This window comes from Aegilops tauschii, chromosome 5 (genome assembly GCF_002575655.3).
Source record: "Aegilops tauschii subsp. strangulata cultivar AL8/78 chromosome 5, Aet v6.0, whole genome shotgun sequence".
In the NCBI taxonomy this organism is placed as follows: domain Eukaryota; kingdom Viridiplantae; phylum Streptophyta; class Magnoliopsida; order Poales; family Poaceae; genus Aegilops; species Aegilops tauschii.
In genome coordinates this window covers 550,671,225-550,683,839 of record NC_053039.3, presented here as the reverse complement: position 1 = coordinate 550,683,839, position 12,615 = coordinate 550,671,225, and the positions used below count along the sequence as shown (strand labels likewise).

The following is a 12,615-nucleotide window of genomic DNA, read 5'->3' as shown; positions in this document are numbered from 1 at the left end:
AAGGGGGGCGCGGCCCTGCCCTGGCCTCCTCTCCTCTCTTCCACCTAGGCCCACTAAGGCCCATTAAGTTACCGGGGGGTTCCGGTAACCTCCTGGTACTCCGGAAAAATCCCAATTTCACCCGGAACACTTCCGATGTCCAAACATAGGCTTCCAATATATCAATCTTTACGTCTCGACCATTTCGAGACTCCTCGTCATGTCCGTGATCACATCCGGGACTCCGAACAACCTTAGGTACATCCATACATATAAACTCATAATATAACTGCCATCGTAACTTTAAGCGTGCGGACCTTACGGGTTCGAGAACTATGTAGACATGACCGAGACACCTGTCCGGTCAATAACCAATAGCGGAACCTGGATGCTCATATTGGTTCCCACATATTCTACGAAGATCTTTATCGGTCAGACCGCATAACAACATGCGTTGTTCCCTTTGTCATCGGTATGTTACTTTCCCGAGATTCGATCGTCGGTATCTCGATACCTAGTTCAATCTCGTTACCGGCAAGTCTATTTACTCGTTCCGTAATACATCATCCCACAACTAACTCATTAGTCACAATGCTTGCAAGGCTTATAGTGATGTGCATTACCGAGTGGGCCCAGAGATACCTCTCCGACAATCGGAGTGACAAATCCTAATCTCGAAATACGCCAACCCAACAAGTACCTTTGGAGACACCTGTAGAGCCTTTATAATCACCCAGTTATGTTGTGACGTTTGGTTGCACACAAAGTGTTCCTCCGGTAAACGGGAGTTGCATAATCTCATAGTCATAGGAACATGTATAAGTCATGAAGAAAGCAATAGCAACATACTAAACGATCGAGTCCTAAGCTAACGGAATGGGTCAAGTCAATCACGTCATTCTCCTAATGAGGTGATCCCGTTAATCAAATGACAACTCATGTCTATGGCTAGGAAACATAACTATCTTTGATTAACGAGCTAGTCAAGTAGAGGCATACTAGTGACACTCTGTTTTTTCTATGTATTCACACATGTATTATGTTTCCGGTTAATACAATTCTAGCATGAATAATAAACATTTATCATGATATAAGGAAATAAATAATACTTTATTATTGCCTCTAGGGCATATTTCCTTCAGTCTCCCACTTGCACTAGAGTCAATAATCTAGATCACACAGTAATGATTCTTATACCCATGGAGTCTTGGTGATGATCATGTTTTGCTCGTGGAAGAGGCTTAGTCAACGGGTCTGCAACATTCAGATCCGTATGTATCTTGCAAATTTCTATGTCTCCCACCTGGACTAAATCCCGGATGGAATTGAAGCGTCTTTTGATGTGCTTGGTTGTCTTGTGAAATCTGGATTCCTTTGCTAAGGCAATTGCACCAGTATTGTCACAAAAGATTTTCATTGGTCCGATGCACTAGGTATGACACCTAGATCGGATATGAACTCCTTCATCCAGACTCCTTCATTTGCTGCTTCCGAAGCAGCTATGTACTCCGCTTCACACGTAGATCCCGCCACGACACTTTGCTTAGAACTGCACCAACTGGCAGCTCCACCGTTCAATATAAATACGTATCCGGTTTGCGATTTAGAATCGTCTGGATCAGTGTCAAAGCTTGCATCAACGTAACCACTTACGATGAGCTCTTTGTCACCTCCATAAATGAGAAACATATCCTTAGTCCTTTTCAGGTATTTCAGGATGTTCTTGACCGCTGTCCAGTGATCCACTCCTGGATTACTTTGGTACCTCCCTGCTAAACTTATAGCAAGGCACACATCAGGTCTGGTACACAGCATTGCATACATGATAGAGCCTATGGCTGAAGCATAGGGAACATCTTTCATCTTCTCTCTATCTTCTGCAGTGGTCGGGCATTGAGTCTTACTCAATCTCACACCTTGTAGTACAGGCAAGAACCCTTTCTTTGCTTGATCCATTTTGAACTTCTTCAAAACTTTGTCAAGGTATGTGCTTTGTGAAAGTCCAATTAAGCGTCTTGATCTATCTCTATAGATCTTAATGCCTAATATATATGCAGCTTCACCGAGGTATTTCATTGAAAAACTCTTATTCAAGTATCCCTTTATGCTATCCAGAAATTCTATATCATTTCCAATCAGCAATATGTCATCCACATATAATATCAGAAATGCTACTGAGCTCCCACTCACTTTCTTGTAAATACAGGCTTCTCCAAAAGTCTGTATAAAACCAAATGCTTTGATCACACTATCAAAGCGTTTATTCCAACTCCGAGAGGCTTGCACCAGTCCATAAATGGATCGCTGGAGCTTGCACACTTTGTTAGCGCCCTTTGGATCGACAAAACCTTCCGGTTGCATCATATACAACTCTTTTTTCAGAAATCCATTCAGGAATGCAGTTTTGACATCCATTTGCCAAATTTCATAATCAAAAAATGCGGCAATTGCTAACATGATTCGGACAGACTTAAGCATCGCTACGGGTGGGAAGGTCTCATCATAGTCAATCCCTTGAACTTGTCAAAAACCTTTCGCAACAAGTCGAGCTTTATAGACAGTAACATTACCGTTAGCGTTAGTCTTCTTCTTGAAGATCCATTTATTTTCAATGGCTTGCCGATCATCGGGCAAGTCAACCAAAATCCATACTTTGTTCTCATACATGGATCCCATCTCGGATTTCATGGCCTCAAGCCATTTTGCGGAATCTGGGCTCACCATCGCTTCTTCATAGTTCGTAGGTTCGTCATGGTCTAGTAACATAACCTCCAGAATAGGATTACCGTACCACTCTGGTGCGGATCTTAATATGGTTGACCTACGAGGTTCAGTAATAACTTGATCTGAAGTTTCATGATCATTATCATTAACTTCCCCACTAATTGGTGTATGTGTCGCAGAAACTGGTTTCTGTGATGATCTACTTTCCAATAAGGGAGCAGGTACAGTTACCTCATCAAGTTCTACTTTCCTCCTACTCACTTCTTTCGAGAGAAACTCCTTCTCTAGAAAGGATCCATTCTTAGCAACGAATATCTTGCCTTCGGATCTGTGATAGAAGGTGTACCCAACAGTCTCCTTTGGGTATCCTATGAAGACACATTTCTCCGATTTAGGTTCGAGCTTATCAGGTTGAAGTTTCTTCACATAAGCATCGCAACCCCAAACTTTAAGATACGACAACTTTGGTTTCTTGCCAAACCATAGTTCATAAGGTGTCGTTTCAACGGATTTTGATGGTGCCCTATTTAGAGTGAATGCAGCCGTCTCTAAAGCATAACCCCAAAACGATAGCGGTAAATCAGTAAGAGACATCATAGATCGCACCATATCTAGTAAAGTACGATTAAGATGTTCGGACACACCATTACGCTGTGGTGTTCCGGGTGGCGTGAGTTGCGAAACTATTCCGCATTGTTTCAAATGTAGGCCAAACTCGTAACTCAAATATTCTCCTCCACGATCAGATCGTAGAAATTTTATTTTCTTGTTACGATGATTTTCAACTTCATTCTGAAATTCTTTGAACTTTTCAAATGTTTCAGACTTATGTTTCATTAAGTAGATATACCCATATCTGCTCAAATCATCTGTGAAGGTGAGAAAATAACGATATCCGCCACGAGCCTCAATATTCATCGGACCACATACATCTGTATGTATGATTTCCAATAAATCTGTTGCTCTCTCCATAGTTCCGGAGAACGGTGTTTTAGTCATCTTGCCCATGAGGCACGGTTCGCAAGTACCAAGTGATTCATAATCAAGTGATTCCAAAAGTCCATCAGTATGGAGTTTCTTCATGCGCTTTACACCGATATGACCTAAACGGCAGTGCCACAAATAAGTTGCACTGTCATATCAACTCTGCATCTTTTGGCTTCGACATTATGAATATGTGTGTCACTACTATCGAGATTCATTAAAAATAGACCACTCTTCAAGGGTGCATGACCATAAAAGATATTATTCATATAAATAGAACAACCATTATTCTCTGATTTAAATGAATAACCGTCTCGCATCAAACAAGATCCAGATATAATGTTCATGCTTAACGCTGGCACCAAATAACAATTATTCAGGTCTAATACTAATCCCGAAGGTAGATGTAGAGGTAGTGTGCCGACCGCGATCACATCGACTTCAGAACCATTTCCCACGCGCATCGTCACCTCGTCCTTAGCCAATCTTTGCTTAATCCGTAGCCCCTGTTTCGAGTTGCAAATATTAGCAACAGAACCAGTATCAAATACCCAGGTGCTACTGCGAGTATTAGTAAGGTACACATCAATAACATGTATATCACATATACCTTTGTTAACCTTGCTATCCTTCTTATCCGCCAAATACTTGGGGCAGTTCCGCTTCCAGTGACCAGTCTGCTTGCAGTAGAAGCACTCAGTTTCAGGCTTAGGTCCAGACTTGGGTTTCTTCTCCTGAACAGCAACTTGCTTGCTATTCTTCTTGAAGTTCCCCTTCTTCTTCCCTTTGCCCTTTTTCTTGAAACTAGTGGTCTTATTGACCATCAACACTTGATGCTCCTTTTTGATTTCTACCTCCGCTGCCTTTAGCATTGCGAAGAGCTCGGGAATTGTCTTATTCATACCTTGCATGTTATAGTTCATCACGAAGCTCTTGTAGCTTGGTGGCAGTGATTGAAGAATTCTGTCAATGACGCTATCATCCGGAAGATTAACTCCCAGTTGAATCAAGTGATTATTATACTCAGACATTTTGAGTATATGCTCACTGACAGAACTATTCTCTTCCATCTTGCAGCTGTAGAACTTATTGGAGACTTCATATCTCTCAATCCAAGCATTTGCTTGAAATATTAACTTCAACTCCTGGAACATCTCATATGCTCCATGACGTTCAAAACGTCGTTGAAGACCCGGTTCTAAGCCGTAAAGCATGGCACACTGAACTATCGAGTAGTCATCAGCTTTGCTCTGCCAGACGTTCATAACTTCTGGTGTTGCTCTTGCAGGAGGCCTGGCACCCAGCGGTGCTTCCAGGACGTAATTTTTCTGTGCAGCAATGAGGATAATCCTCAAGTTACGGACCCAGTCCGTGTAATTGCTACCATCATCTTTCAACTTTGCTTTCTCAAGGAACACATTAAAATTCAACGAAACAACAACACGGGCCATTTATCTACAATTAACATAGACAAGCAAGATACTATCAGGTTCTAAGTTCATGATAAATTCAAGTTCAATTAATCATATTACTTAAGAACTCCCACTTAGATAGACATCCCTCTAATCATCTAAGTGATTACGTGATCCAAATCAACTAAACCATGTCCGATCATCACGTGAGATGGAGTAGTTTCAATGGTGAACATCACTATGTTGATCATATCTACTATATGATTCACGCTCGACCTTTCGGTCTCCGTGTTCCGAGGCCATATATGCATATGCTAGGCTCGTCAAGTTTAACCTGAGTATTCCACGTGTGCAACTGTTTTGCACCCATTGTATTTGAACGTAGAGCCTATCACACCCGATCATCACGTGGTGTCTCAGCACGAAGAACTTTCGCAACGGTGCATACTCAGGGAGAACACTTTTATCTTGAAATTTTAGTGAGAGGTCATCTTATAATGCTACCATCAATCAAAGCAAGATAAGATGCATAAAAGATTAACATCACATGCAATCAATATAAGTGATATGATATGGCCATCATCATCTTGTGCTTGTGATCTCCATCTCCGAAGCACCGTCATGATCACCATCGTCACCGGCACGACACCATGATCTCCATCGTAGCATCGTTGTCGTCTCGCCAACTATTGCTTTTACGACTATCGCTACCGCTTAGTGATAAAGTAAAACAATTACATGGCGATTGCATTGCATACAATAAAGCGACAACCATATGGCTCCTGCCAGTTGCCGATAACTCGGTTACAAAACATGATCATCTCATACAATAAAATATAGCATCATGTCTTGACCATATCACATCACAACATGCCCTGCAAAAACAAGTTAGACGTCCTCTACTTTGTTGTTGCAAGTTTTACGTGGCTGCTACAGGCTTAGCAAAAACCGTTCTTACCTACGCATCAAAACCACAACGATAGTTTGTCAAGTTGGTGCTGTTTTAACCTTCGCAAGGACCGGGCATAGCCACACTCGGTTCAACTAAAGTGAGAGAGACAGACACCCGCCAGTCACCTTTAAGCAACGAGTGCTCGCAACGGTGAAACCAATCTCGCGTAAGCGTACGCGTAATGTCGATCCGGGCCGCTTCATCTCACAATGCCGCTGAACCAAAGTATGACATGCTGGTAAGCAGTATGACTTATATCGCCCACAACTCACTTGTGTTCTACTCGTGCATAGCATCAACGCATAAAACCAGGCTCGGATGCCACTGTTGGGGAACGTAGTAATTTCAAAAAAATTCCTACGCACACGCAAGATCATGGTGATGCATAGCAACGAGAGGGGAGAGTGTTGTCCACGTACCCTCGTAGACCGAAAGCGGAAGCATTAACACAACGCGGTTGATGTAGTCGTACGTCTTCATGATCCGACCGATCAAGTACCGAACGCACGGCACCTCCGAGTTCAGCACACGTTCAGCTCGATGACGTCCCTCGAACTCCGATCCAGCCGAGTGTTGAGGGAGAGTTTCGTCAGCACGACGGCGTGGTGACGATGATGATGTTCTACCGACGCAGGGCTTCGCCTAAGCTCCGCTACGATATTATCGAGGTGTAATATGGTGGATGGGGGCACCGCACACGGCTAAAAGATCGTTGATCAATTGTGTGTCTAGAGGTGCCCCCCTGCCCCCGTATATAAAGGAGCAAGGGGGAGGCCGCCGGCCTAGGAGGAGAGGCGTGCCTAGGAGGAGTCCTACTCCTACCGGGAGTAGGACTCCCCCCTTTCCATGTTGGACTAGGAGTGGAAGAGGGGAAGAGGTGGAGGGGAGGAAGGAAGGGGGCGCCGCCCCCCTCTCCTTGTCCTATTCGGACTGGGGGGGAAGGGGGGTGCGGCCCTGCCCTGGCCTCCTCTCCTCTCTTCCACCTAGGCCCACTAAGGCCCATTAAGTTACCGGGGGGTTCCGGTAACCTCCCGGTACTCCGGAAAAATCCCAATTTCACCCGGAACACTTCCGATGTCCAAACATAGGCTTCCAATATATCAATCTTTACGTCTCGACCATTTCGAGACTCCTCGTCATGTCCGTGATTACATCCGGGACTCCGAACAACCTTAGGTACATCCATACATATAAACTCATAATATAACTGTCATCGTAACTTTAAGCGTGCGGACCTTACGGGTTCGAGAACTATGTAGACATGACCGAGACACCTGTCCGGTCAATAACCAATAGCGGAACCTGGATGCTCATATTGGTTCCCACATATTCTACGAAGATCTTTATCGGTCAGACCGCATAACAACATACGTTGTTCCCTTTGTCATCGGTATGTTACTTGCCCGAGATTCGATCGTCGGTATCTCGATACCTAGTTCAATCTCGTTACCGGCAAGTCTCTTTACTCGTTCCGTAATACATCATCCCGCAACTAACTCATTAGTCACAATGCTTGCAAGGCTTATAGTGATGTGCATTACTGAGTGGGCCCAGAGATACCTCTCCGACAATCGGAGTGACAAATCCTAATCTCGAAATACGCCAACCCAACAAGTACCTTTGGAGACACCTGTAGAGCCTTTATAATCACCCAGTTATGTTGTGACGTTTGGTTGCACACAAAGTGTTCCTCCGGTAAACGAGAGTTGCATAATCTCATAGTCATAGGAACATGTATAAGTCATGAAGAAAGCAATAGCAACATACTAAACGATCGACTGCTAAGCTAACGGAATGGGTCAAGTCAATCACGTCATTCTCCTAATGAGGTGATCCCGTTAATCAAATGGCAACTCATGTCTATGGCTAGGAAACATAACCATCTTTGATTAACGAGCTAGTCAAGTAGAGGCATACTAGTGACACTCTGTTTTGTCTATGTATTCACACATGTATTATGATTCCGGTTAATACAATTCTAGCATGAATAATAAACATTTATCATGATATAAGGAAATAAATAATACTTTATTATTACCTCTAGGGCATATTTCCTTCGTGCCCTACAAAAAAAGGAATCCTAATACTACTAGGACTCGTACTTACTCTTTTTCCTAATCCTACGTGTACTGAGGCGGCGTGGTTAACTTCTACAGCGACGAGAGGTGTAGCGACGGGTGGCTCGGGCGTGCCTCTGTTCTCACAGGGACGATGCCCTGATCCGTCTCTGGGGTCTGACCTCGTCGCACTCGTCCTAGCGGCCTCCTGGTGGCATGGTTGAGTTGCCGAGCGAATGCTCCGCGCCTTGGTGCCGATAACGGCAACACCCATGGGTGACGCACTCTTCCTGAAGACTTCGCCATGGTTCTTCTCTCCGTATCAGGGCTTCGGGTGAAGACCTTTGTCCGTTGTGGACTCGGCAGCGGCGACGCTCTGCGCCGTTTTCCCTCTTGAGGGCGTTGTCGTGGAGCTTAGGCGGTCTAGTTTGTAGTGTGACGGTGTATTCATTTGTTCCTTTGTTCCTTGTTGGTAGCGTAGGCGCGTGCATTCTGCATGATCCGATTATCCTGTGATCGGCTGTGTAAGAGGGTGACCTCATCATCTTGTATATCCTTTAAATGTGTACTTTTCTTTGTTGTTGCTTTATCTGTAAAGAGGGTGAAAGCCTGTTTCAAGGCTGCTTTTCTTTGTAGATATAAACCGATCTTGTGCAGCTGGAGTGTATGGACGTGTTCACGAGCAGATTATAACACTGATGATTGGTCTGCCAGAAAGAAATTCAGTTGGTACTAATTAAGCGTGAACGTACGTACTCACATGGACTTGAAAGTTGGCGCAAAAACCATTACCTACTACAGATTATTTAGAGAGCTTTTAGAGTAATAGTCAGCTGATGTTGAGCTAACTACCCTGCAAATAAATGATTAGGAGTTAGCATAGACGTGAGAGCGAGAACACAATCATATACGAACATTATTAACAAGCCAAGCCGTTGATCGAGGAGGAAAACAAGCGCGCACGTAGGGGAAACTCCAACGCTAGCCACATACATTTTCACAACAACTCATATCAACCGGACGAAATTGTTCAAACAAGTTCGGGTTTAATATAAACACGGCATGATTTCATATAAACATAACAGATTTCATATAAACATGATGGATATTATTACAAATACATCAAAGCGGTCCTAGGCGGGCTCTAGAGTATAATTAATACCTAATCTAAATAATCGCCGGCGTCCGGTCCCCGTCTCCGGCCATCAGCCCTGAGAACTGAGACTTTACCGTCTCCAGTTCCGCCTCGGCGCTCTCCAGTTTCGCCTCCGTGACCTCTGCCTCCGGAGCCCCAAAAACTAAAGTTGTTCGCCTCGACATCGCCGCCAAGCGACTAATCAGCCAAAGATGCTCAGCCCACCAAGCTTGGCGTCGACGGGAGGGGAGGAGTGGTGGCCTTCCTGGGACACGAGCGTCGGCGATCTATCGTGCAATACTCTTCCTCGCTGCCGGCGGCCCCGCGGACATGCCTGCTTCTTCGTGGTTGTGGCGCCGGGGTGCGGTCTCGGCGATGTCCTCCTCGTCGGTGTCGCCGAACAACGCCTCGCCCGCGTCGTCGTCACACCCCTTACTAGCGGCCGCCAGCTGCACCACCCGCTGTCGGTACTGCCAGCGGGCGAGGTGGATCTCGCGGGCGGAGCAGTAGAACTCGAGCAGCCCCTCCTGCTCCTCCAGTCCGCGTCTGGCGCGACCACCCTGCCGGCGGCGACCTGCTCCTCCGCATGTAGATGCTCCTGGAAGAGGTTGTGGTTGTAGTTGGCGTCGTCTTGTGCCTCCCGGAACTACTCCTCCCGCTCCTCCCGCACCATGTCCATATAATGGGCACGTGCCTCGCCGATGGTCATGCTGCAATGCACCGGCGAGGGTGGAGCGAAGGAGGAGGGCGCCACGGAGGAAGAGGGGGGTGGCGCTGGCTCGTCAGAGGAGGCGTCCTCCGGGTATCATTTGCACCTCCTCCAGTCGGTAGCAATGGCGGCCATGGCCTTCTTCTGCTCCGACGTAAGCCCGTCCCAGAGAGCTTTGGCCGTGGAGGGATCCATGACGGGGAGTGGTGTGGAGAGGGATGACTGTGACTATGGCCGGGGCACCGGGGCAGCGATTTATATACCACCGGTGGGCAGTAGAGGGACGGACGGGTTGCGCCGGAGGAGACGCATCGGCAACCGTGTGCCAATGCGGGCGGCAGACGGACGGACGGGCGACCGTCGTGTCGTTTGAACATGCGGCAGTCGCCTGCACTTGGAAGCTGCGCATGCGACGCTCTCTCGACCGGCGCGCTGCTTCCATGCCGGCACTAGTGAGAGGTCGCGCCTGCTCTGGCCGGGCATTAATGAAGGCGCTGACGCTCTGGAGCTGCGCTGAGCAAAAACGCGCGGGGGAGGGAGGGGTTTTTGGTGGGTCAGGACAGTCAGAAACGGGCTTGGGATCGGTCCAGACTCCCATAAACCTCTCCCATTTTTGTCTTCGGTTTGCGGGACTAATCGCGTCCGGACCGCGCTGCGGAGTTGGATTGCTTCCGAGAGCCGGACGGTTGCTGGAGGTTTGCGGGTCGGTGTTAGAGATACCCTAATTACTCGTGTTTTCTATCTCTAGAACATATTGAATGTTCAATGAAGAAGAAAAAACAGATGGAATGTTTATACAGGCACGTGCACCAAGGTAAAGAATTGTTCGGATCAAAAAAGTTACTGGGTCCATCGAGGAACACCGTTTACCACACGCAGAAGAATTGATCAGCCCTACGGTGTGAGCTTCCAGGCAGCTTGGCTGTCACCTTCAACGACGCGTGTACACTGCATACATACGGCTACTTCGGGCCAATGGAACGCCGCTTTGACCTGGCAGCTAGTTTCCCTGGTCTAGTGGTTATCGCCAATCAAACGCGGCTGGATTAATTAACACGCTGAACTTTTCGGGACAGCACACGCAGTCCTACCCATCTCCGCCCGGCCACGAGCCCACGATCGACCTATATATATATATATAAGCACCCGAAGCTTGCTCATTCCCGGCGCAAAACAACAGCTAGCAAGCCATCGAGATCACCAACGCACGTACAGAGACCTCGTCTCATCTTTCCAGTTCACAGGCCGTTGTCAAGAATGAAGGTGAAGCCCGGCACGGAGCCGGCCACCGGCGTCCCCGTCGGCGGCGCACCCGGCACCCCCACCGCCTGGTCCTCCACCGGCGTCCCCTTCGGCGGCGCACCCGGCGCCCCCACCGCCTGGTCCTCCGGCCTCTTCGACTGCTTCGACGACTGCGGCCTCTGTATGCACGCGCACACCATCTTCCTCCACGATACATGTCTTGAACTCTTGATCGCCATGAAACATACTCGTATCTGAATCTAATACATGTACTATATGATTTGAATGCAGGTTGCCTGACTTGCTGCTGCCCGTGCATCACGTTCGGCAAGGTGGCGGAGATCGTGGACCGGGGCGCGACGTCGTGCGGGACGAGCGGCGCGCTCTACGTGCTGCTGGCGTCGCTCACGGGGTGCCACTGGATCTACTCCTGCACCTACCGCTCCAAGATGCGCGCCCAGTACGCGCTCCCGGACGAGCCCTGCTGCGACTGCTGCGTGCACTACTGCTGCGAGCCCTGCGCGCTCGTCCAGGAGTACAAGGAGCTCAAGGCCCGCGGCTACGACCCCGAGATCGGCTGGCACCTCAACGTCGAGCGCCGCAACGGCGGCCCCGGCGTCAACCCGCCCGGCATGCAGCAGATGGGCCGCTGATCGAACCCGGCTGCTCAATGCCTTGCTCTACGTGTGAAGGGAGGGTCGATCGAGCAAGCGTTCTTTCGTGCTTGGTAAATTGTCGCATAGACTTGGTTAAGTTCATAATGTGGAGGGGTTTACGTTGTATGGTGAGTTCATGTGATGTCATGACCAGAAACGTGTGTACTTTTTTTTGTTTGCGATGGCAGAACGTGCGTACGTTAATGTCGCTGTGCATTTCATGATTGTACTTGTATGGCTGGCCAGCTGGCCGGCCTCTGGTTTTGAATAAAAATCACGTTTGCTATTCCTTAGACAACTGAAAAAAAGTATCATAAAAAAAATCAGTCGATTCTTATAGAGAGGATGAACGCACGAGCTCATAGGGATGACGTAGTGTAATTACCGTTGCGGTAGGGAGGGGGACAGTGGCGGAGCTAGATAGGAAATGCTGGAGGGGCAAAACCGCAAAAGGCAGGAGCTTTGCTACTCCCTCCGTCTAAGTGTGTAAGTCACCTTACGAAAACCAAATAATCCCAAAACACTTAGGCACGATACATTAACTCCCTCTTCGTTTATTGTTTTGTGACATATCAACCAATAAAAGATGTGGACGTGCATGCTTTTAATGACTTGAGACTATCAAACATGACATGCAGTGGTCAGTTCATTGCATGGAATGCTATTAATTAGCAAAACGACATTAAGTTTTCCCGTTTTCCTCTCCGCCTTAGTCGTGGTGCACAACGTAAAATGACTTACACACCTAGACGGAGGGAGTATACC

The 12,615-nt window shown here is 47.3% G+C and overlaps 1 protein-coding gene across 1 annotated transcript; it reads left to right on the top strand.

The window, feature by feature from the left end:
• Nucleotides 1-11,127: 11,127 nt before the first annotated feature.
• LOC109781415 (cell number regulator 10) lies at nt 11,128-12,054 on the top strand. Its single transcript, XM_020340014.4, has 2 exons — nt 11,128-11,375; nt 11,486-12,054. The coding sequence occupies exons 1-2, from the start codon at nt 11,210-11,212 to the stop codon at nt 11,845-11,847; spliced, it is 528 nt and encodes a 175-aa protein (XP_020195603.1). The 5' UTR covers nt 11,128-11,209; the 3' UTR covers nt 11,848-12,054.
• The last annotated feature ends 561 nt before the right edge of the window (nt 12,055-12,615 follow it).

Coding starts and splice junctions, on each gene's coding strand:
- LOC109781415 (XM_020340014.4), top strand. CDS start 11,210: ATGAAGGTGAAGCCCGGCACGGAGCCGGCCACCGGCGTCCCCGTCGGC. Junction 11,376..11,485: donor CTTCGACGACTGCGGCCTCT/GTATGCACGCGC, acceptor ATTTGAATGCAG/GTTGCCTGACTTGCTGCTGC.